Source organism: Morchella sextelata (genome assembly GCF_020137385.1).
Source record: "Morchella sextelata strain SCLS chromosome Unknown scls_2, whole genome shotgun sequence".
NCBI classification, from domain to species: Eukaryota; Fungi; Ascomycota; class Pezizomycetes; order Pezizales; family Morchellaceae; genus Morchella; species Morchella sextelata.
In genome coordinates, this window is record NW_025408617.1 from 1724146 (window position 1) to 1749662 (window position 25517).

At 45.5% G+C, this 25517-nt stretch overlaps 6 protein-coding genes across 6 annotated transcripts; 1 reads left to right on the plus strand and 5 right to left on the minus strand.

The window, feature by feature from the left end:
• Positions 1 to 5201: 5201 nt before the first annotated feature.
• On the plus strand, positions 5202 to 6021 carry H6S33_005711 (uncharacterized protein; the record flags this gene model as incomplete). Its single annotated transcript, XM_044837087.1, has 2 exons — positions 5202 to 5282; positions 5380 to 6021. 2 exons carry the CDS (start codon positions 5202 to 5204, stop codon positions 6019 to 6021), a joined length of 723 nt encoding a protein of 240 aa, XP_044699020.1.
• Positions 6022 to 12749: 6728 nt separating this feature from the next.
• On the minus strand, positions 12750 to 13718 carry H6S33_005712 (uncharacterized protein; the record flags this gene model as incomplete). The annotated part of the gene is made up of 1 exon (XM_044837088.1): positions 12750 to 13718. The coding sequence occupies one exon, from the start codon at positions 13716 to 13718 to the stop codon at positions 12750 to 12752; it is 969 nt and encodes a 322-aa protein (XP_044699021.1).
• A 1158-nt stretch (positions 13719 to 14876) lies between these two features.
• H6S33_005713 (uncharacterized protein) lies at positions 14877 to 15279 on the minus strand (the record flags this gene model as incomplete). Its single annotated transcript, XM_044837089.1, has 2 exons — positions 14877 to 15102; positions 15170 to 15279. 2 exons carry the CDS (start codon positions 15277 to 15279, stop codon positions 14877 to 14879), a joined length of 336 nt encoding a protein of 111 aa, XP_044699022.1.
• A 4688-nt stretch (positions 15280 to 19967) lies between these two features.
• On the minus strand, positions 19968 to 20747 carry H6S33_005714 (uncharacterized protein; the record flags this gene model as incomplete). Its single annotated transcript, XM_044837090.1, has 1 exon — positions 19968 to 20747. One exon carries the CDS (start codon positions 20745 to 20747, stop codon positions 19968 to 19970), a length of 780 nt encoding a protein of 259 aa, XP_044699023.1.
• A 1095-nt stretch (positions 20748 to 21842) lies between these two features.
• H6S33_005715 (uncharacterized protein) lies at positions 21843 to 22079 on the minus strand (the record flags this gene model as incomplete). Its single annotated transcript, XM_044837091.1, has 1 exon — positions 21843 to 22079. The coding sequence occupies one exon, from the start codon at positions 22077 to 22079 to the stop codon at positions 21843 to 21845; it is 237 nt and encodes a 78-aa protein (XP_044699024.1).
• A 2181-nt stretch (positions 22080 to 24260) lies between these two features.
• On the minus strand, positions 24261 to 24931 carry H6S33_005716 (uncharacterized protein; the record flags this gene model as incomplete). Its single annotated transcript, XM_044837093.1, has 4 exons — positions 24261 to 24397; positions 24534 to 24587; positions 24647 to 24738; positions 24897 to 24931. 4 exons carry the CDS (start codon positions 24929 to 24931, stop codon positions 24261 to 24263), a joined length of 318 nt encoding a protein of 105 aa, XP_044699025.1.
• Between the last annotated feature and the right edge of the window lie 586 nt (positions 24932 to 25517).

Consider the following 25517-nt stretch of genomic DNA (forward strand, 5'->3'; position numbering starts at 1 on the left):
CACGAAGCAGAAACCAAATCTATACAACTACCTTGGGACTTCTTAAGGAGTAGAGAGCATTGTCAATGATGATTGATCCTCTAGCAGGGAAACGACTAAATGTGATCAGTAATCCTAGCCGGTTGTCGGACGGGACTTGACGACAGATAAGGTTACCGAGCTGCGGCCAACTGGTGGGTACTTTAGAGTAGAATTGGTACAGTGGTACGTACTGTCCGGTATCCCACGTCTCTAATCCCACGTGGGGCGGTCGTTTTTTTTTAAGGCTGAGTGATCATAATAAAAAAGAAAAACACATATGTCTGAATCTTGAACACAAATTTCCCGTCTTCTGGTTTGGTGTAAACATACACCCGTACCAACAGATTTGTGTATCAGCAGGACAGTTACTGGAAATCGGCCCACAAGATCGCCTTTCAACCATCCCAATTGTTTTGAAGCTCACTCGGCTTGGTTTTCATGCCGTGCCGCGCTGCGAGGGGTGTTCATGTTGAATGCGTGTATCCATGTAGGTGCTCTAGGATGCTTTATATACCTACTCTAGAGTAGAGTGCTTGTTGAAGATGCCGTAATACATATACCTGGGTACACTCCAGTTCATTGCCTCATATGTATGTATAACATGTACCTATAGTATAATAGATACCCGGGCTGGTGCGAATTTGAGTTCTTGCGCAAAAAGAAGTTTCATGCAGCGGTAGAATCTGCCCACCATCTGAGCTAAGGAAGAGGGCGGTTATCAAGCCCGGAACTTTCCCGCTCCAACGTCAATATAAACCTGTTACTGTCTCGTCAAGATAAGGTCTTGAGATCAAAAAACCATGACGAGTCCATCTAGGTAAACAGGCATCTTGACCACCCAATTCGTCAGTTGATAAGTGAACGAACTCACCAGCTCAGCGCCTCTATGTATTTAATGATTCTGCACGTGACTACGCATGCATGCGGGGGAGTGCAACACCGTCAAGCAGTTTACTGCAGAGTTTATGAAACATACCACTCAACTACCCCTACGTTTGCAGATGTTTGCATATGTAGAGGTGCGAGGTTAACACATAGCCAATATGCTGCATCTACCACAAACACAGACCACCCTGGGGCCCATTTGCTTGTAGGTACGTACATAAGCGCCCTTGACAGATGATCCAGATGATTATGATCGTCCAGAAAGAAAGAAAAAAAGTTCCGGGTGAGACAGATGGTTGGTTATTCCTATGGTCAGTATTATTTGGAAAGGAAGCACCGGGTCATGTCTGTTTTGTTTACCCTGTAAAGCCACAAAGCCTGTGTGGTGGGAACCCATAAGAGGGGAAAAATCTTCTCCCGGATAGTCTCAATTTTGGGCAAGAAAAAAACTGAAGGTTATGAACGGCCCAAGGCGGCTATTGGCCGGCCGTGTGTGCAAGCTGATGAAACGAGAATCCCGATTATCGGCTTTCTTTCAAATTTAAAGCTTTGACCTCCGTACCTACTCTGTGCTTAGATGGCATCTGCTTTGCGTTGTCAATCCTGCAAGGGGGAGAGGGTTATTTTTGTTTCCAGCCCAAACAGGTATATAGTAGTCTTGACTCTTCGCGATATTCATGAGGCTCAACTAGTACGAAAATTTCCCCGGTTGCGCACACTCCAGAGGCGGATCAGCGTTGGACTTCGTTAGGGTAAAGTCATAGACGTATGGATCCATGTAGAGTGCCTAGAATATACGAGTGGGTAACCCGAAGCAACATCAAGGCATCACGACGAATGCTACCTTACATACAGTATGTGCAGTATGTGTATGGGAGTTCTCGTTTGGCTGAATTGATGTGTTGGCTGTTCTGGCATTGGTCTAACCGTTTGACCTCCACTTTCCAACTTTGGTTGTGAAGATCACCCCCATTTCTGGGATTTTAGGAATATTTTCTTTGCATCGCAAAGATACAGTTGTATTTTCGGCGAATGCTAGTTCTATTTTAATAAAGCTCCTCCTTAGGAAAAGTCCACCTCGCTTTGGCTTTCCATATAGATAATATTATCATGATTCAGTTAAACGGGGAGAACGGGGAAAGAGCACGAGATCGGATTTTGGGAAATATGAAGATTTATTGCTGTGTGTCCAGTCGATCGAAATATTCTATCGATATCACGAGCATCGTTTTTCTTTCCATTTCCTCTGCGAATTCGCACATCCTCGAACGTCCTTGGCCTAGTTGGAGGGGTAATTGACCCTGGCAGAGAAAGTAGGCGTCTTTGCTCGCCATTTGGCGTTTGCCGCCTTGTGGCTTTTCCTTCACATTTTTAGGATCCTATCGTCCAGCCAATTGTTGCTGCTGCACTCACCTTTCCAAACAAAGCTAAGGCTGATAGAGCTTTGTGAAAAGAACAGGGCAATATGAGGCATCTTCCTCTTAGCGGGCCCAGGATGTTCCGAGTAGATACATACATACATGTAGATATCCCTCATCGATGTATGTACATGTAGGTAGGTACATGTAGGGAGCTATGTAGCCTCATACCCAGTGCCCATTTCTGTTCTTTAATTTAGTGTCACGTGACATTCGCTCCTCTTCACAGTTTTGGCTCCCAAAAATACCAGTACCTAGGATGGTGGGAACGAGCCTATAGTATGTAGGATTAATTCTTCGGAGTCTTTAATCAAGAAAGACCAGGAACCAATCTGCTATGGAGACTGTAAATTTGTGTAATGCACGTGTAGACCGCGTGTCTTATTAGGTAGGAAGGGGTTGAGAGGTAAGGATTATGTACGTGGGTAATATGATGAACCCGCGTACCAGAAAATACATTGATATCGACTGGGTAAATGTCGGTTTTTTATGGATGTTCGTTCTGAGGGACATCCAGAAGAACATACCATAGGTCCGAACGGGACCTCCGTGGAACACCAGAAGCAGACCCCTCCCCTCTATTCCCCCCATAGAGTAGGTACGTAGAGTACATATATGTACAGACAGTGAAGTAGGGTACACACTGCACAGAGAGTTTGCTGGTTCGGGACATTGTTCGCTCGCCATATCCAATGCAAAGTGTTGGTTTTATGTAGACAGATGTATCTGTCCCAACGGATAGGACAGAATCATTGTAGTTGTATTCATTTGAGGCGGCTCGGCTGGAGCAAGCGAACGAACGAGCGAGCCCACCACACCGCTTGTTCGCTCGCTACCTCTAACTACATACCCCATATCCATACCCATACCTAGACCCAGACCCATACCACCCCCTAACGAACCTCCTTCATCGCTTACCTACATACTGGCTTCGTTTGAACTGTCAGGGACGCCTCTTTTTTTTTCCCCCCATAAAGAAAAAGAGGTCCTTACATATTATTCCTTATTGGACCAATCCCGGAAAGGAAAACCATCAAGGTATTCTCGGTGAGCAAATCCTTTTTAATCCTCTTTAACCCTTTTTGTGGTCAAACTGTGGTACTGTCAACTCTCCGAAGACCGCCATCCCGGAAAACGTTTTTAAAATATTGAGAGAGTACGGATCTATACCAGGCTCGATCATCCGAACCCTCAAAATCCCCACTTTCATCTACATACCTATACATATATACACTGCAACCTATTTGGGGGGAGAATTGTTCTAATCCGTACGGTATCCTCAGATCAGATCAATAGGTCTTAGAATTCAAGCCTCCCGAACCTTTACGTGAAAGATAGATAGCCAAAGGGAAGGTATTGAAGGGATACAATTGTATGTTTAGTGGTTTGTTCCTGCCCGTACTCCCTTCGGTCTTAAACTGACCGAAGGTTTCTTTTTCATCCGATATTGATATATTTCGTGTCATAAGTCACGTTGTATGTATGGGAAGCTATTTTCGCGCTCTCTTTTTAGCGGGATAGGTTTCGATGAGGAGGAGATCTTCCCGTCTTTTACTTGTTGACTTGGACCTAACGTAAGACATGCACAGTTTACTTTTCAGATCACCTCTTCAGCCCCCAACCCAACCAACGTACTTCTGCAGCAGACAGATAGGTCCATTATCTCAGCTTTCCTGCTCTCGCTCGCTCCTCCGGGTCCTTTTAAACTCTTGAGTACCACCCGCTGGTTATCTATTCGATTTAGATAACTCTCTGCGCGTAGGCGCAACTGCTTCTATCTAAAGTAAGTCAAGAGTTCCCTCCTCATCCGTCTTCTTTCTACTCCTCTTACTCCACTTCCTCGGCAAGAGAGAAGGGGAAAAATTACCAAGAGATCTTGCCGTGTTAGAGGAGGCTGAAATTCAACGACTTGTTCTAATTCTTCCCCCTTCGTCTCCCTTTAAAAAGACATCTAGGAAAAAAAAACCGATTACCGAGAAACACGGAATTCCGGACCTGGTTCTATTCCATCTTATCATCATCATCTCGTCTTTGCAAAAATTATCGAGCATAGGGATATTCATATCTCGCACAACGTACCTACCTACACCTACGTTACTGTCTCTGTACAACTGCCTTACCGGCTACTCGAGGTTTGTGCTTCGTGACCTCCCACTCCCCCCCACCCCTCTTTTTCCTCTTCCCCGGCATCACTTATCCTCCATCCACGTGTTTCTGTGGATTTCGCCGGTTTTCTGACGTGTTTCAGTGAAAGGCATTATAAAGGGGTTGTGGAGATCGCTTGCTGCCGGAAACGGAACAACTCATCTGCGATCGAAGAATTACACCCTCTACAACACATCTTGACGCTTTAACATCTTTGAGGTAGAAGGGAACCTTTTCTCGGTATTGTCATCTCTCACCTCGTGCGTTGGACAGGCAGAGACACAGACAGGCAGACAGACAGGCATACAGAACATAACACGGTGCTGCTGTCAGCTGCTCAGCCGCTACGGGAATCAAGTTATTACTTTATACCTACCTACATAACCAACTTCGCCTCCACCCCCCTGTTCCAACTAGGTCTTCGTTCGCTCAAGTCGTCGCCATCGCCTAAGAAAAGCTCATCCCGCCGCTTGCCACGTCGTTAGGCCAGCCCAAAAAAAACGGCAGCGGATTCTTCCCGATCGCCACGAAAAACCTTTATATTCATATAGGTACCTTTTCACTCGCTACCACTTGCGAATTAAAAAGTGAAAACCCAGAGATCAGAGAAAAAAAGAAATAATTGAATTTCTAACACTAAATCAATAACATACAACCAACCTCCTTTTGATTATTCAGCAATAAAACAATATTTACATCTTCCCAAAAAAATTCAAATCGCAATAGAAGGAAATGGCGGCAGCACGGATGACGCTGTACAAGCTGGTGGTGCTCGGAGATGGAGGAGTCGGTAAAACGGCCTTAACGATTCAAGTTAGTTTTACGGATTCTTGAAGAACATTCCTTTTTTTGGTGTTAGTGTTGGTGTTTGTTGGAAAATGGTCTCTAACGTCTAATTATCTTGGTCTAGCTATGTCTTAATCATTTCGTCGAAACCTACGACCCCACAATCGAAGATTCGTACCGGAAACAGGTAGTCATTGACGGGACTGCTTGCATGCTCGAAGTCCTTGATACGGCTGGGCAGGAGGAATATACCGCACTTCGAGATCAATGGATCCGTGATGGAGAGGGTTTTGTCCTTGTATACAGTATTTCATCCCGTTCGTCGTTTACCAGGATACCGCGATTTCACGGACAGATATTGCGGGTGAAAGAATCTTCATCCACTGGACCATCACTGGCAGGATATGGAGGAAGCCCGCTTCACTCTCCGGCGCTATCGGGAAGCTACGCGGTCAACAATGTTGTCCCAATAATGCTGGTTGGGAACAAGAGTGATCGAGTGACGGAAAGGGAAGTTTCAACGCAAGAAGGCCACGCTTTAGCGAGGGAATTGGGCTGTGAGTTTGTCGAGGCATCGGCGAAGAACTGCGTCAATGTTGAGCGGGCGTTCTATGATGTTGTGCGAATCTTACGACGACAACGGCAAGCTGCTGCCAGAAGGAACACAGGGCCGGGTACCAGTGATGGCGGCGGACCAGGAAAGGACAAGCCAGGAAAAGATGGAAGGGGCCGAGCACGCAAACCCCGTACATGCGTTATCCTATGAACGGGGTGGGTTTATTTTGATTATAGAGAGAAATGAATGGAAGGCATATCTGATGGGGCCCGAGAATAGGGCTCGGTGGACAATTTTTGAGATTTACACGTTTGTGGGCGGTCGGCGATTTTTTCCCTCGAGATTTCCTTTTTTGTGTCGTACTTTTTCTATCTTATGCTGTCCTTATTTCTGAAACTGGGTGCACTTTTTATTAGTTGGTTTATCCATAGTTGTCGGTGTTGAGAAAGGCTTTTTTACTTTTTATTTTACTTCGTTTATTTATTCACCCTATATCTTTATTTGTGGACCTATTTTGTTGCGGACTTCCTGGAAAAAACTGATTTTTGTGCATCTTTCTTGGAATCCTCTTTTTTATCTGTTAATTCTTTTTTCTTCTTTCTTTCCTTCTCACCTCTGGCATTCTCTCGATATCGTTTTATATCCTCTCTTTCATTCTCTCACACCTTACCTACCTACCTAGCTCTCCTCTTTGCTAGTTGTTCAAATTGGATCGACTGGGAAAACCCCCCTTCGAAAGCTACAGGTTTTTTCTTCTCTTCGAGGTCGGGTAGCATGAAAGATCGGAACACCAGAGAGAGACAACTGAAAATGGGTCCCATATATTCGTTTCGTTGATATAAATACCGGGTCGATCGACATTTTGTTAACCCCACCTTCTCCCCCTCCCTCCCTCTTCCCAATACCCCTCCGGCCGGGAAAAAAAAAAGAAAACCAGGGCGTGCCAATAAAGTTTCTTCGGTATTTGTGCTACTCATGCCCACCCACGGCCATGTCCACGGTTTCTTTTCCTCCCCTTTTCTTTTTTTGTGCACGGGGATCGGAGGAGAGGGGGGCAGATGGATGGAGCTTTTAATATTTCACACTTTCTATTCTATTCATTGGGTGCACCCCCCCCCCACCCCTTTCTCCGCCTTCTCCTTAGCCTCGATTCTTTTCTACTCGTATATTGTCTTCTCTATCTACCGTCAATCGAGCTGGGAGGGCTAGAGGTCGTCTATAGCACTCCATCTCTAACAGTATAATTGGTGTAGGGTAATCTAGTGGCGGTTTCAAGTTCGAAGGGAAGCTGTTATAATTGTATCTTTTCTTTTTCCTTTTTTTTTCTTTCTTTCTCTTGAGGATAGAAGGTTAGCAGGTACGTACGAAGGAAGGAAGGGGGTGATGATGGTGACTCATGCTGTTAGTTGTACATGTAGTCTGGTAGTCTAGAGGATTGTTTCGTTGGGGAAAAAATTTAGGTACATATATCATTATCATATCATATCATGCCAATGTTGGTGTTGGGAGAGATCTGGATCTGGGCTATTAGTAGAGCAACTCTTGCTCTTCTCCTTGGCCGTTTCAAAGAGTACTCAATATGATCGATATATATGTGAATCGTCATTTCCCCACCTCCTTCGTAATTTCTTCTTCTGTAGTCGATACTTTGTTTTGAGGGGCTTTTATTTCCTTTTCCTTTTCCTTCCTTTTCTTTTCCTCTGCCCTCGTGTGGATTAATTACTTCTTCCTTTCCTCATGTATGCACTGTCTTACATAACATTAGCTCTTATATATATGACCACACTGTAGAGTAGTTAGTACTACATACTACAAATGACTATTCACTTCTTCGATCGTGACAACTTGACTTCCATACATATATCACTTCCGCAGCAACTAACCCCACCCACATGCGCACAACACATAGGGCAGAGTGGGGGTCACAAGAACAATGCATTATCAATTTGTCTATTATTTACCACCAAAAAAACCCGGTCCGTGGTATTACATGGTGTGCTGTATGTCGAGCAGATTCCCTGGCTAACTAGCTGGCAGTTACGTTCGTATGCAGGGTCTTCGATCCAGGCTGAACCTTGAAACGGAAAAAATATTAATTGGGAGGGAGGCTAGTTGTTGCTGAGGTGTCAATTTGACGGCTGTTGGAGTTACGGACCTACTCCGCGTTAGTATTGTTGGAGTATCTGACATTGGTAGAGTACTTAGGTAAGGTACCGCAATATATGCCGTGCAGGACACTACATTCTTCCTTTCTCCTTCCCCTCTCTCTTTTCTTGCATATCAGAGGGTTTTAGCTGCATGAATTCGAGAATTTTGGCGGGATCTCGTGCCCCTATCAGTTACACAGCTCGAATTTTAGTCCAATTCGTGCTCTAGATTTATTTATGTTGTTGGCTACGGTGTGATATTGCGCCGTGGTGGTTGAAATGTGCAGCCGTCCACGGTCACACAATTACAAGCGTTCGGCTATTGCTCTAGCAGGCAGGGCTGCAGGTACGAGCGAGCGAACATGACTTCAGACTAGCTCATATATCCATGCAGGCAATTCGGGGGAGGCGGATCCTGTAGCTCCCGGAGCGCCGAGGTAGGGCCGATCGTCGGGTATTGTAAGCCGGGCGATCGGGGGCGGGTTGCTCTTCATATGGATGTCTAAATTCATGAACTTGCAGCAACGGGACAAGGAGAATGGAGGTCATTTAGGTATGTATTTACTCCACCTCACTAAGACACCGATCAATCGGGATCGAGTAGATTTGAGTGTTCGGGTATCTGGATGTTTAGTTAGATATCCAGACCAGGGGGTCGATTAGCAAGCAAGTCGACCCCGAAAATATTGCCATAAGCTTAGATTCTATCTCAGTTTCTTAGGCTCAGCTCAAACTCTATGGACCATGACGTCGGTCGTTCAAGGTCAAGGGTTTCTATATATATAATAGGGAACTTTGAGTAGTAATATTCTGCCTGAGCGAGCCCTACCCGATTTATGCACGGAATACAAGTGCCGTTGTGCACGTGCTCCTGGAGATATGTAGGGGGCCGGCAGGAAAACTTCGGCCAAAAAGATAGGTAGATGAGGTGGATTTGTAGTAGGGAAGGAGGGCCAATTGTTGGTTGGAGCTATACTCGGGGCCTTTGTAAAACATGGACCATCCTTGCAATGAAGTTTGTATCAGTGTCGTCGTAGACAGTCCTTGACTGAAAGTACTCATTCAGGATGACGTCTTTCTCGAGAAGTGGAGCTGTCAACGTCAAGTCGCCATCGCCGACGTCTACTTGTCATCGGAGCGAGTAAATCGCTAGCTAGTACCAGGGTGTGGTATTGTATGTATCGAGTTATTTCGACGAATGATGTTTACAGAATATTCCTCTAAAGGGAGGTGTTAGTAAAGAGTTCCGACTAGATTATACTGGATCCGACAGTAATAGGGGATCAACCTTCTACACACGTGGCCAGCTATGCAGCACATGCTCAGGTGTTATAATTATCATGAACCTCATGGTGTTTCCAGGGTCTCACACTATTTCAGATTGATGGGAGAGGCTGGGCCAATTGAATTAAGTAACGGACGAAGAACAAAAATGGGAGAAACTGTCTTCTCTTGGATAAATATACTTAGAAAGCAAGATCTTAAGAACAGGTGTTGGAAGACTAACAAAGTACATATATTTCCATATTTACGTGTCTATAACGTAAGAACATACAGACATCGTTGTCCTCAAATAACTCCATGTAATTTCTCTCTGCTGATAAATAAAATCATGCATGGCATCTACTGTTGAGGCTCATTTAAACAACGCTCTCGATGGAGATCTAGAGGATGAAGCCCGGAGGTTCATTCTCATCCCCATACGACACGCAAAGCTGTCTATTCTTCGAGTCAGTGCACCAGTCTTCGCTTTCTCGGGATAACACCACAGACTAATAGTCTAGAAGCGCACATACATACATGTACGTACGCGCACCAATACGAGACAGACATTTCGTTCGAGTCGCTTCTGGCGGCTGCAGCGCTATGGCCGCTTGTGCCACAACCCCCGAGGCTAGCAGGATTCCGGGAAACGTCATTACTGCTCTCGGGAGCGGCCGCAACCTTATCGCCACGCGACAACCAACGACGACCGAAGGAAGGATATGATATGACTCAGCTGGCTGTCGGGGTGGAGTTTGGATTACTGCATGAGTATTTGGTTATGTAAGACCCGTGCTTCAAAGTCTAACTAGTCTCTGTGGGTGAAAATGCGCTACTAGCTTGTGAACATGGAATCACTAACGTAACTACACTTACAGTAACTACATCTCCAGATTCCACTTGCAATCGTGTCTGACCCGACCGATGACTGGGGCTGACCTTATGTGGGGGAATATATGTACCTATTATCGTCCTTTTAACCCCTCCCGTGCAGCACGGTGAAGAATCAATACCGCCTCGGCCTTTTCTCGGCTTATTCTTCACATTTACAGAACGGACCCGAAGCCATGCAAGATGGACTATGGGTGTAATTGTGAGTGCTTACTCTCTAATCGCAGAGAGCAAAGTATACATGGACGTAAGGTAAAGCTCGTCCGTGCCACTTTAGGCTATAGGAGAATTGCTTACTTGGCTAGTTACTTGTAAAAGTTACGTGCATATCTTAGATATTAATATATTCTTTGGTGTGTAGATACTGGGGGTTGAACTCTGGCCACACATCCTCTCATGCTGCAGAATATCTTCATGAGATTCAGAACTCCAGACGTCATTCTAAGAGGAAGACGTAGATGCGTTGCGTACCTAAAGAGCACTACCTAAGCAGAATGCTACTCTACGATATTACGCGCATGTGCGAAGCACACCAACAACCGGGTCATCATCAGCTAGTTTGATACCAGCAGTAAGGAAAAGTCTCATGATATACGAGTCAAAGGGCGGTGAAGAGAGAAAGGAAAAAGAAAGGAAAAAAGGCTCACAGGGATAAATAAATGAACTTGTAGATTCAATTAACTAAAGGAGACATCGTTGGGTTGATAGCTCAGGTCCGCGAAAACGCTCCGAGCTTCCAAGCACCAAAACAGTAACCAGCCACGCGAGCATGTCTCTCCCCGGTCCCCCGGTCCCCCATCCCCGGAAGTACGGAGGCTGTCTTAGCTCACGTGTAGGCAGGGGTGGGTATGATCTGCACACACTTCAGTTTAGTGAACGTACCCACCATCTATGCACAAAATAGAGACATAATATATAGGACTTTGACATTAATATTACGGACAACCCGGCATTTACGTGTAGAAAACGAGGTCTAGACTCTCAATATCCCGAGCACTTGTTCACGATCACCGTTTCGAAAAATTTAAGGGCGGCAACGGCAGTATGAGCCTAGCTTGGAGAGGCATTTTAATTCGATCGATTGATTGATTGGTCTGGAATTAGTGGACTCACGATGTGAGGACTGATCAATCAACAACATATGATTCATCATGTTTGAAGGGGTAAGCAAATCGAAGAAGAAGGAGGTCTTATCGATGATCTATAGTTATGGGGCCGACTGTATCACTCAACGACTTTCATATTAAAATTTTCTGTGCCCTCACATTTGCAAATTCGGTAACTCTGACAGCTACTGCCGTATGAAATTAAAACTACGTACGTATATATAACTGCATCTATTAATACACAAGTTAAGTCCCATAATATGTTATAGAACCCCCGTATGCTGTCTACTTGTAACGATGTATATTGCACTATGCATGTTGCGATATCCACATGTACCCCATCACCCCCTCCCCACATGAACCAACCCCCAAGGGCTCTAAACACGCGAGCATGTCGTTTTGAAGCAGGCTGTGCATAAAAAACCTTAATTCAACGTCAACTGGCCTGGTATGTAGCCACTTATGTACATGTAGCTCCATGCTTATGCGGTTGTTCATGATTACATGTATGCGTATGAAACCCAGTCGATGCTATGTAGGCCGCGGCTATGGCGTTGATAAGCTTTAGTACATGTAGGTACATGTAGTTACTTGTCTCTACGTATTCTTGAATTTCCCGAAACATAGCCCATACTACAACGTAGTATAATCAGCATAAGCGTTGGATACTACATGTAGCTTACTTGACAACATAATCATAATGGAATCGATATCAATATACCCGCCACGGGACGCATTGGAAGTACGAACCTCGTAAGACCTCTATATCTTCTATTCATCGGTGCTATAATGTTATTACATGTAGTTAAGCATAGTCATTATACAGAAGTTCTTCACGAAAAATAATCTAACGGTACCCACATACTAGCTTCCACCATAGTTGCAACCCGGAAGGTCGGCGGTAACGTATCGTGGCAATTAGTAACTATGTGGATACACACCTAACCCTCCTTATGTCAACACCGCCAAGCTAATGTCAAGAATCCTTACGGTATGGCTGCATTCAATAATTTTAAGTAAGACTGGTTATTTGGGTGAGAGGGGTATTTGAGCTACATGGTGGAGGGTGTGGAACTGTAGCTGGTCTGGTGCTATCTTGAATATGCTGCAGTACCTGCACGTGCACCGCTTACTCTTCTCATGATCAATTACCAAGCGTCAGCTAATAATTAATTTTAAACGCTTGTCTTCTAGAATCGAATCGACATTTAATATGCAGCCAAGTAGTGCAACTAGCTAAATCTCAAGCAGGCTAGGCCCATGGAAACATTCTGATCATGAAATATCACTCGAGGGCTAGGGTTTCTGCCTCCCTCTCCAAGACTAACGGCCTAACTCAAAACATTTTTTCTAGACACCATTTTGTATTTATTCTATCATCGTCGTTCTAATCAATTCATAGCATCGAACGGTCTAAATAATGTTAAAAGTGAAATCAATAGGCATGTTGCACTAGTCAAGATCATTCTTCTAAATCGCTGAATTCAACATCGCTGCTTATCATGATATATATCAGTGGTAATAAAAACCACTATGATCGCCACATTGAGCAAGAACTCCTACTCCTCATCGGAGGACAGCAGTAAGGGGTCGCCACAGCATCCGAGGGCGCCGCAGATGCACCCTTCGGCTTCCACCCAATAAACTCTCGCCAACTCGTCGTCGTCAAAATAGCCGTAATAACCATCCCCACCATACTGGGGGTTGGAGGGTCTATGTATTGCTCGGTATCAGTTTCGGACATACTTCCACTTAGATAAGCAGTGTTTTCGGGCCCGAGTGCATGGCTATCCTCTTCGCCACTATCGCATAAAGAGTTATCATGACCGCCACAACATTCAGCGATGCCGCGCATGTAGTTGTTATTAGTACGGCCATTAGCTTCCAACAAACGAGTTCCCTCCCCTTTCTCGTTAACAAAGTCGTAGAAATCCAAGCCGGGTGACTTCTCTCTAGACTGAGCCATGAGACAAGCAGATCCTGGACCGTATCCGTTAATAGTTGCAGGGCCACTGCTGTCTATGCAATAATCACTTTCGTGATTGAAGGCATATGTATCTTCTTCACCGCTGTACTCGATCTGGGAATAGTAACATGAGGTGTCATGGTGGACGAGACATTGGACGATGTCGCATCTGCACTCGTTACTAGAACGGAGGTCATTTTCGTCCAACTGGCGGCAAGCTTCCATCCAGATGTCCCGTTTCTCTTTATTTCGTTTATCACTGACTTTCCAGACATATTGCTCTTCCAGGGAGCGGGCATACTCCTCTTCGTGATCAAAGTACGTGCGGTAATCAAAGCCGCACGCCTTCTCAACGCAATAGTCTGTGAGCGCGACCGTGTCAAATGAAGACTCTAGAGGATTCTCGGCATCGAAAGCGTCATTAAGGGCACGGAGGTTAAATGTGTTTAAGTCGAGTCTTCTAGGTAATTGTGCATTGAGGTTAAATGTGCTTAAGTCGTGTACTCTTTTAGGTAATTTGTGGCATGACCGCATTTTGAAGACAGAGTGATGATTTGGTGTACTTGTGGCCGCTATGGCTCTTGTTGGTACAGTGAGAGAGTGAGGAAAAGGCGAAGGAAGTCATACTGATCTTCTGACTATTGCTGTGAATAACTAAGTATTGTTAATTAGTTGAAGGCTTGTGTTGTGTGAATGTAGGTATTCGATGATATCAGATAGAACAGATGAATATTGATGGTAAGGAATGAAGTTAGAGTCCTTAAGCTCCGTATTTATACGGTAATGGTAGATATTGATCCTGTGAAAAATAGTGCATTTTGAAATCTTGGTTACTTGAAAGGTGAGTGGGAGCATAAGGCTCCGATCTGGTCATGATACATGCAGACATTCTAGACTTGAAAAATCTTTAGTTATTGCGAACCTTTCATGACACTCATATTGTAGTAAGAAACCTAATAAAACCTTCAGAATTGAACAATTTCCAACAATATCGAATAGATATATGGGGAAATTCTGCAGTGCATATATCACCTAGCTAGATAGCATGTAATGAAATGCATGTTGCTCCGCCACCAATCCACACCAATCCAAGTATCTGGAGAAAGGATCTTTAAGACAGCCGGTACCAAGATGTGTCTTGAATTGCCCAAGTATGGCTTGTAAATAAATCATGATGGTCGTTTATTGTGATGATAACGATTGTAACACGGTCGGTGGTGGTGACGATGGCAGTGTCTGTATCCATGGTGATGTCAGGGTTTAGTTAATTCAGACCGCTCGGGGATAAGGCTACGGTTATATTATATTTGAGGAATCCCAGGTGGAGGTGTAAACTGATGCCATCTATTCCTGTGCAAGTGAGGCCAGATCAACCTAGCTCACAAAGCATCTTAGCTCGAAGAAACATGGATAGAGAGCATGGAGAATCAACCTCAACCTAGGCCTACGCACGCGGACGATATCAAATAATTCATATGCCATGCCATATATATCAATTACTACATATATACAACAGTATCGAATCAAGCTAGCCATATGCACTCCATGTCCCAATTATAAAGCAATAAAACACCAATCCCATGTTCCTTCCACCACCACTAACCAGAGCTAGAGTAGGGTATGATAATCAAAAAACGCCATAAAACACCAACGGCACCGTACCGTACCCAAACAAAGAACCACCATCCCACACTAAATCACCGCCACTAACACCGCAACCGCAATTCCACCCACCACCTGTCTCCACGTGCTCATGATCTTTGTTCCTGGCGTCGAGGAATCGGTTCGTTTCTGCACTTCTGGTGCAGATGTCTGGTTCTCATGGGTCTGTACTTGCACTGTCTGCTGTGTACTCTGGAAATGGAGGTCTTTGGGGAGCTCGAGGTCAGCTATGTTGCTGTTATCGAAGGCATTATATCTATAAGTCGGTTTACTATTAGTCTGGCCGCTGATGCCGGAGGTGTAGGTGATTAATGAGTGCGTACCGTTGCACTAGGACATCCTGCACAGCCAACGAGTCTCGAGAATTTTCGACACTTCCAACCGCTTTGCAAGTAGCCGCCGTTGCAAGCAGAGCTATGGTAACGAATCGCATGACCGCTGTTTACTTCTTTTATTTCTTTCCTCTCGATGCTGTAGTAGTAGTTGAGAAAGGCCGTCACGAACCCTCCTCTGGTATTTCCCTCTCCAGTAGAAAAGAGCAGCACTCCTTTTGAATTATTCGATAGAATAAGGAATTTTTGAAAGTGGCACCCCTTCTATCCCACGAGGGGAAACAACAACAATATATACTCTGCTCTCCCCGGTCCATCACACACTACCTTTTCTTCCGTTCAAGGAATTAACCAATAACCAATTTACTAATTACGAGGGAGGAAGGAGTAGTCTCGTCTTAACCCCGGCGGCTTACTTCAGCCGCATGACTGGACACCACACACACCACACCATGCCATATATAATCGTTCGAGGATTGGGTATGGATGGGCATATAAGCATACCATGCAGGAAATTAAGAACATTCTATTGACTGGACTGACGTGACTCCTTGACTCCTTGCAAGATGTACCTCGTACTCGTATATTCATGACCTTTCCGAACACGACCAATATTGCATGACATACAAAAAGGTGGATTTGGTGCTTTTTTGTATGGCATGCAATAGCGGTCGTGTTCGGAAACGTTATGAAATTACGAGTACTGTGTTGGAATATGTTTACAAAGCTACGCACAGTGAGTTACAGACGCATTCAACTCGCAATTCAGTACAGTGCAGCGGTAAAAGACAGTGTACTCTAAAAAGCCACGACTCATGCCCCATACTACTACTCACAGCTTCGCACAAACTAGTTTAAAAAAAAAATGAGGGAAAAAAAGGAAAAAAAAGCGGCACCAGCGGGGTTGTTTTCGGCCGCCGGAAGCTGTTCGTGTCCGGGCCCGAAGGCTTGACAGGCAGGCAGCGGTTTCCATCAAGCCGCACGCGGGTAATTACTAAGAACGGATTAGGTAGATCATTCCTTAGTGATGTTCAACGACCGTTAACATTCCAGATCACCCATGTGTTTTTCGTTTCCTTTTTCTCTTTTTCTCTTTTTCTCTTTCATTCTTTCATTCTTTCATCATCCTCTAGCTGCCGATAGAGTAGGAAGTTAATTCTTCGTCTTTACTCTGCTTTGGATGGGTGGGTGTCCATGGTGGTGTTGGTGGTGGTGTTAGTGCATGGGGCAGGATAATGGGTATCTAACGAGTTTCCCCCCCCCCTCTCCCCTCTGCTGTAGATAACACCGATACGATATCGATACGATAGAATGGAATGTGTCCGAGAGAAGACATCACATCTCCTCTCCCCGGATCCTCCTCGTCCACCAATCCAATCCCGCCCTGGTCCTCCCAGATCAGCCACCATGAATATCACTGAGTAAAGTCCCCGAAACAACAGCACTCCACCCCAAATCAAACGAATCCACGCCGAACAAAGCGAGACAAAGCCAAACACTCGTCTACCCCAGGATATCTATCCCAGAATACAAGTACCTACATAGAACACGAAACATCAACATCACTGCCATGAATTTACCCCGGAGTAAGTAAAAATAAACCCTAACCTGTCCTTGGTCTCCACGTTGGAGCCGTTGCACTGCAACCACTGCAACCACACAACCACACACACTCACAACACACAAAACATACTTACTCGTAGTTTTCTAACGTTTCCGAACTAGACTAAGTCTATATATGGGCGAAAATCGTGCATGACAACCAGATTTTGGTGGTATGCAGACCCAGTCCAGTTCGGAAACGTTAGAAAACTACGAGTACACAACCCAACAGGATGGGCTCGTCCCGCAGCTAAGCCTTTTCGTTGCCTGGTCCAATAGGGATTTCAGATAGCAACGTTCCACAGGAAACGAACATGGGGCCGCACCGGCGAACACATCACTGGTTACAGCATGTTGATCTATGTAGGCAAAGGGGGAGTGATCTTTATCGCGGTTTACTACGTGCTAAACCGTGTGAGCTGAGGGAGGATGTGGCTATCCGCCGTTGTCAATGATAATTAACAGATAGGTGTTTGGCATAGAGTACTGACATGACGGAGTTAGGGTATTGAGTGGAGCCGGACCGTAAGAGTACACATGGGCGATATTACTCTGCTCTTTTTTTTGCGGGTGTGCCGCGCAATAGCAAGTCTCTAGGGTGAAGGTAAAAAGGTAGTGCGTGGGAATAGTTAGTGAGGAGTACTATGATTGCTCAAAACCTTGGGTAGCGATTCCGCACTCTGGGATGGACCCGGGGTGGTACAAAAACGGGTACTCCGAGATTCAAGATCTGGCCATTCATCCCTGCATGTATGTATCCTGCTCTGGAGGTAAGTACTACTTGCAAAAGTAAGTATGTACCTACATCGGGAGTGAGCCGGGGGGGATTCAGTCTGTCAACACCAGACAGACAGGCAGCTTCCTGGGGTCAAGCCTACTACCATGTGCTAGGAGTAGGGTATCTGTGATAGCCCTGGTTCTGGGTAGTGAAAGTAGACACTGTACCAACTGTCTGCCTACACCGCGTGCCTGTCCATGGATTTTCCCTGTACTCGCAGTTCAGCATTGCATACAGTTGACTCCAGGTCTTTTTGGCAGTCTGCCCTATTCTACCTAGTAATGTCAATTAATTCCTATGGTTTTATGGCAAAATATTCAGGGCGGTCTTAATCAGTCCGCTCATAGTACCTACTGGAACCTACATATACGAAAACATCGCAAATTGTCATTGATACCCTTAAAAAGATAGGATTAGGTTTTTCCGCCCCGTCAAAGACAACCATGAGAACGATTGATTACTGATTTATTCATTAAGTAGACCACTAGAATGAGCTCTCATAAGGGAGGCATAATTTATCAACCTATTACATACCTACCTGCCACCTCCTTCTCCTCCGCATCCTCAAAACTCAGAACTGAAAATATCTACTTTATAAATAACCCTAACCCTACTTAATAAGAGCCGAAGAAGAAAAGAAAAAAAGGCCTCGGGCAACAGCTCCGGATCCCACATATCCAGACAAAAGACCCTACCGAATTATAAAGCGACTACCCTCCCTCCCTCCCTCCCTCCCTCCCTTCTCTTGATCCTATAGCACGGTCTCGCTATATATATATATATATGGCACGATCAACCTCGACTGACATATCAGAGCATATCTATACCCAATAGCACCACTTACCCAACTATCCAACATACCCAACCTACATACCACCAGTAACGAGGCTGCGGGTGCCGTTCTGAAACACTCTGCTGCTCGCTCGCAGCTCGCTGCCGTGATTACTTGGCTTACAAACATGCCGAATCTATAGGCCGGCACGATCCCAAGCGCGCGCCAAACCCGGCCCCGGGGGGGGGGGGGGGGGGGGGCGTTATTACGTACTATACTGTGCGGTACACTAATTGCAACATAAAGGGTGGTTTCAGATCGTACCGTGTACCCGTTGCGGTGTGTAGATTTCTGGTGGCGATCTCCCGTTGTTTCTTGCTTGACTGTTGGGGGGTTGGGGGTGCGCGTGGGGGTGCGGAGGGGAGGGAGGGAATGGTGGTGAGGTGATGATGGTGATGATGAGGTAGTAGGAGTGGTCATGGTGACGTTGGGAGTTGTGTTTTTGTGGGAAAGTGGGAAGTGGGATTTGGGGATTCTGAGTGGTCGGTGGTGTTGGTGATGTGTTGTGGGGAATTAATTCGGTGCATGGAATATCACTCGGTCTTCTGGTTACGGTGCGGGATGTGGGTCTGTTATCATTACCATGTCATTGGTCTACTAGAGGGTTCCGACTATTGTGCGATGCTTTAGAGGTGGGTGAATACTGTGTTCAAGCTTGCCAAGGAGTCAATTTCTAAATTCAAGTCTATCTACACACTAAATAATATCACCAGATATCACTCGAACTTAACACATGCACATGTTTAACAACCTGTACTAACAACCACTGCTACAAAAACCACAAACATCACAATCAATGCGCACAAAGCAGGATAGTAAATGTTTCTTAAATAGTAGTGTCATATCATGAAGCCCTAAAGCCCAATCCGATGTATTCATACCACATGCTCCACCGCACATTCATCGATCCCTTTCGGATCCACCCCTACGTATACTACACCACACTCTCCCCAATCCATAAGTAATAAAAGACGTCTACCAGCGTAAAAATATATATGCATCCAGAAAAAGAAGAAAAAGTCGCCGACCGTGGCATGCTCGCTGACCTCGCTCGCTCAAGTAAACAGACCAGAGGTCGACCATACACAATAAACAAATCTAGAGGATGAACTCCATACCAGAAGTCAAAGAGAGAAGAGAACAAAGAAAAGAGTTGACAAATGTGTGGTCCACCCAGCCCAGCCCCGACGGACCTGAAGGAATGGATAGAATAAAGCAGAAAAGACGGGGGAAAAAAACGTTACCGCCAAAAGAAAACTAAACCGTAGGAATGGGATATCAAAATGCTAAATGCAAATAAAAGGGAAAAAAACGCCCCGGACCCCCCAAGAATGAAGAAAATAACAGTACAATGAATCACAAGAAGCCCGCCCGCTCGCTCGAAAAAAAGAAAATCAACGCCCATGGAATAAAAAAAAAACCGCACCAGCGCACAAGAATACAAAAAATTACATCAAAACAGTGTCATGCGAGAAACGAAAACAACATAAAAAAAAGGGCTATGCAAAAAAAATGCAAGGTCGCAGGTCAGCGTAATACTCATAAGTGGCATCAATGATGACGCAGGCTCGTTCGCCTTATGTCCTTCGACTCCGCCCACTCTTCGCTCTTTTTCCCTCACTCACACCTGCCTCCGGCGCCGGTGGCAAGTCAAGCCTGTACCTCCTGACACTGCCATTGTCCTCGCCCTCCCAGAAAACTCTCTTCCGTCCTCCCAATCCGCATAGCCATCTCCTCCAGCCCTTCATCTCTTTATCAGCCTCCTCATATTCCCTCCGTCTCGCCTCGTCACCTTTCCAATCAATCGTCACTGCACCCAGCCCGACCACTGGCGCTCCAAACACAGATTCCGGCCTTACATGCGCCCTTGGCGGCGCCTCCACACCTGGTAGTCTGTAATGGTCTTCGGAGGTCGTCGGCGAGGTGACATAGATGCTCGACTGGCGTCGAGATGGTGGCGGTGGGTATTTTTGATACCGTGTTGAAGATCTCCGAGTCGCTGTGCTTGTGGCCGCAGTTGATGCGGAGCGTCCAGAACGTCCAGAACGCTGGGTAGATGCCGATCCGCTAGACACACTTTCTCGTCGCTCGCGGCCGCCTTTCTCGCTGGTAGGTGATACAAGGATGCCACTGTCGGAACGCATCACTGGATTGAACTCGCACCCGTTATCATGGGTGTCAGGAGCTATAGCCGACCAGAAGGTTGTATTTGAGCTGGTTTTTTCAGAGAGGTTGGAGGTAAGTTGGAGATGAGGCCGGGGTCGGGGGGCGGGGGAGAGACCCGTTAGCTCCGGGGTTGCGCTGGGTGTGATAGACATGTACGAGAGGGGTGAGTCCTGACGGAAAGTTGTGTACATTTTGTATGTTGTTAACGGGTTATAACTGTACTCGAGACCAGTCGTGCAGAGTACAGAATTATATATGCGTAATTAAAACGCTAAAGTAAAAGTGAGAGATGTAGAAATAGTTTATTACACGCCGTCTTTAATATCTCCGCCAGATAATAGTAATAGTAGTAGTAATGGTAATGGACAAAGATCGTGGTAGTGGTGGTGGAAACAGATAGTGATAGTGTTATTAGGCAGTCGCAGTAGTAGTAGCAGTAGCAGCAGCAGTAGTAGTAAGTAGTAGTACCAGTAGGTAGTATACTAGTAGAGAAATAGTCAAACAATCGTTGTCGACTCCAGGAATAGTCAAATCGAACCGAAAACCGTATCGCGAGATGCGGCGCTGAAGAAGTAAAAAAAAATGCAAAGTCACGTAGTAGCAGTTGCAGTGGTTATGGCTGCGATAGTAAAGGTATCGGTGGTAGCGGTGTTCGTTTAACGTTTAACGTTTGTCGAGTGAGAAAAAACCTGTGAGGGGGTTCGTTGTTATCGATTCATTCGTTTGTGATTAATATGGCTGATAGGCTAAGTGTCGTCCTTCCCTGGGCCAGCTTTCAACCTTTAACTTTGCTTCGTTGTTTTTTTTCTTCTTCTTGCTATGTCGTGTCAAACCTCAAGCAAGAAAGCAAGGAAGCAAGGAAGCAAGGAAGCAAGCAAGCAAGCAAAGAAAAGAAAGGAAACGTGGGGAGAGAGCGAAGGGGGAGGAAAAGAAAGAAGCAGAGGGAGAACTCAGAGAGAGAGAGGGGGAGGTTTCGACGTCCAGTTATGTTATATTCGATTCAAGCGGGCCTGCATGCATGTCCTTTTTTTCTCTTCTCTCCCCCTCCCCTGTCTGTACAGCATGTATGTATGTATGTATGTATGTATGTAGGCCGGCCATGCCAGGGTATTGGTTCGAGTAAGGCAAATACTCCACTCTAGTTGGTAGTAGAGTACCGGCGGGATGTACATTACTATGCTCATGTAGGAACCGTTACAGGAAGAGGGCCATATGTGATGGGTGCTCCTCTCTTCTGGAATAGGTACGCAGAAGCGCGGGACCATGTCGGGTGATTTACTGGTCCACTAGAGCGTGTTTGGAGAGGCGCTCTTGGGGCGCTCCCCCAAATGCGAATGGCCAGGACTTCCCGTGAGCGGAAATGCCCGTGAAGGTGGATTGGTGGATTGGTGGATTGGTGGGAGAGGGAGATGGAGCAAAGATCCGAGAACACGCACTGGTACTGCAGCCAGCTGTGGGTCATTGTTCTTCTTCTTCTTCTTCCTCTTCTTCTTCTTCCTTTGAAGAGAAGATGTTTCCAACATGCTATGTATCAGATCAGATCTTTGCCTTGGGAAGCATGTCTACGATGCATGTCTGTGGTGTAGTCTCAAGCTTCTGCTTTGATGTAGAGTAAGTGCATGTCAAAGAGTGCTACCTATTGTACTCTAGAGCATCATACTCTTTCTTCTTCTTTCCCATCTCTTCTCATTCCTATACTACCCGTATCTACACATGCATTCTCACCTCCTCTCGGAAGAGAGAAAACAGATTATGCATAACCCACTCCTCTTCTTTTCTACTATTTGTGGCCATCTGTATGTACGGTATGGCGCAGCGTTCGCTCGTGATGTGCATGCCCCTAGAGATGTAGGCAGTCCAGGGGTCAACTACACCTAACCAAGCAACGAGCACGGACCACTGCCGAAGCACGAGGACGAAACGAAAGAAGCCAAGTTCAAACGGAGCCAAAACACCAGACGCCCAGCCAGTGGTGGGGTAGACTACCGGAATCAACCAGCCATGTGCGATCCAGACTCCCACACACTGTCTACATCTACCTCATATCTCTTGTCGCGACGTGTAGACTCGATGAGAAGGTTGTTGTCAATATAGGAGGTACGTACTGTGCTGTTGTCAAAAGATATTCAACAGCAGATATACAGACACCTAGCTGCCGCAGCTATATCACTTCTCGCCCAAATCTGAATCTAAATTCAAGTTCTCGATTTCCTCCTCCCACCACGGTTACACATCCGTACCACTCGACCCGGAGTGGTATATACACTAATGTAACCTTATCACATGCAATGCGGGGAACGTCACTCTCGTCCAAACTTTTTTTTTCCTCGAACGAAAGAAGATCAGAGAGAGAGGTTATTTTGGGGTGTTTCGTTATCCCCCTTTTTTCTCTTGCGGTGGTTTGGTTTTGACTGCAAGCCACTAGAAAGCCACATGTCTTCCCTCTTGACTGTAGTTCTAAGCCACAGAATGAATGCACTCATTGACAAATATCCCCACCATGACCAGCTCCGCCGCAATCATCACTCATGCTACTCAATTACCGGATCGAACACCGTTCCCGTTTTTCTTCGAAGATCGATCTGCACTTTAACTCGCCTGCTTCATCCTCTGCTGCATGTACTCTGGAAACAAAAACAAGTTTACCTGCCTAGGTCGGCAAGTAAAACATGTGAAGTTCAAGGTCGTTCTAAGCACCACGCAGGGCACTTTTCACGAGGATTGAGGGGGTGACCTGTTTGGCTGAAGCCTAAGAATGATGTGCGGTATGTAGGATATTCCCTGGAATAGAGAAGGATAAATTGCGGTAATGGAACGTGATAACCGAGACGTCAACGCATGTAGGTATTAGGGTATTCTCTACTCCACTCTAGAGCCTTTAGCTGCAGATATGTATGTAGAGCATGCACCAAGGTTTTCGTTCGTGAAGTCAGCCAAGAAGACCCTCTCAAATATATGTATCTTCATCATTTCAACTTCGCTCTCTTCATCACTCACAGTTGTCACTCCTTCAATCTCCCGCTCTCGTTCCAACGGCTCGGCAAACCGGCCCGGGCGGAGAAACTAACTTTAGTTAGCCTCGGGATCGGTTACGGTTTAGTGTGGACAGTGGACACAACTACTCTACTCTACTCTGTAGGGTTGGGGGTGGGAAAAAAAGGGAGAGAGCTCTGACCTCCGAACCCTTCTAGAAGGCCGGGTAAAGGTTTAAGCTCGCTTCTAAGTTTCGATGTTTATGGATGGATTAACGGGGATGGACGGGGATGTGTCCGAATTTGCGTTTTTTTTCTCTTCCAATTTTCGTTTTGCGTGGGTGCTCACTGCTGTCAGTGTGATCGATGCGTGGGGGGCAATGGGTAAATTGAAGATATGTAGTGCTACTCCAGCTCCGCGTTGTTAGTTGACAATTGTAAAGTAAAATGAAGATTGATCTGCAGCTGCCAGAAAACTTCAAGGGTTTGATGTGATCAAATATTAAAAGCCACTTCGAGAACTCTCTTCCACATTTATGATTAACCATACCCATTACGAATACCCCAGATAGTGGCTGGTCCTCGGAACCCTCCTTCCCCTGTCGCCCCAACAATTCTTTAGTTGCTTTTCGCTATTTCGGGTCTTATGGGTAATGGTAATTGCATATATATTTGCTGTTCGGGCTAGACGGGGTTTTCTGGTGTTGGCACTGACAGCAGCAATGTCTTTGGCTAGGAAGCTCGAAGGGCTAGTGCAAAATTGACAGTTGAGGTTTTACTATGTAGACTAGCGAGATTTGGAGGCCGGTTTGAAGGTAGTAATATATCGATATTGTATATCGCATATGCTTTATAATTTATGAGGGCGGCTTAGATATAGATAGGCATTAGAGTAGTTAGTACTCGACTGAGGAACATTAGAGAGATAGTGGCCAGTGGTCCTCAATTGCGCGGTAGGGTACAACGGGGTATTTTCTCGGAGAAATATGGGTAATATGAACTTACTGCAAGGAACGAGCTTCGGCCATATCGTGCACGCACATAACGATCGAGGTGCGACTGCGTGTGACTTGAGCTTGCACACAAGTGAAATTGAGAAATTGTTGGACAGAGGATACCTAGTGTAGCGGCGCACGCGCCAAAGGGTAGGACTGCCGAATTTATACAGCATCCTGTCTTAGAAGTCTGCAGTGCCATTAGTTTTTCCATTCTGGTTGCGTCTTGTAGTCAGTGCAAGTATTTATCGCCACGACGATGAATGGTGGTGCAATAAGGTGTATTAGATCATTATAGCACCCGATCAATTGGTCAAGCGATATGGTTTTCTTCTTTGGCCAACAGAAAATAGAGTAGAATAGTGAAACACACTCTTGTCGACCAACCCTTGAAAGCTTAAGTGCCATTGAGTTTAGCAAAAAGACAAATATAGTCCTTAAGCACACTATGTGTCTGAGGCAAGAGGTAGGCCTATAAATCGGAAACTGGAGACTGCAATGATGAATATAAAAAGCATTCGTTATCTTGAAAGGTACATATAGTGGCTCGGAAGGTAAGTTGTGGTTTAAGAGACAAAGACTATATGCGATGACGTGGTCACCGGGAGTCAGCATCTGCAATCGTGTTTGTCTAGCTATATTTACATACATGTACTTAGTTTTTAATCACATGTACAAACATCGATGTATTTATCTAAGTGACATCTAAATAAGTACAAAATATAGTCACCGGCGTCCCTAGTTCAACCGTCAAAACAAACCATCTTATATATATATTAAGTACAGTACGATCATCTGTCATATTGTATTAATTATATGTACCCATATAATACCTCTCAAATCACTAGGTACAAATCATATTATTGACACAGCAATGAGGACTACGTCATATATCTTCCTAGGCTCCTAAGCCTTGACAGTACAGCGGCATGCAGTGCTTTATTCCGAGTGAGAAATTGTGAAGATCGATAACTTCAGTCGCAATCTTTACCCC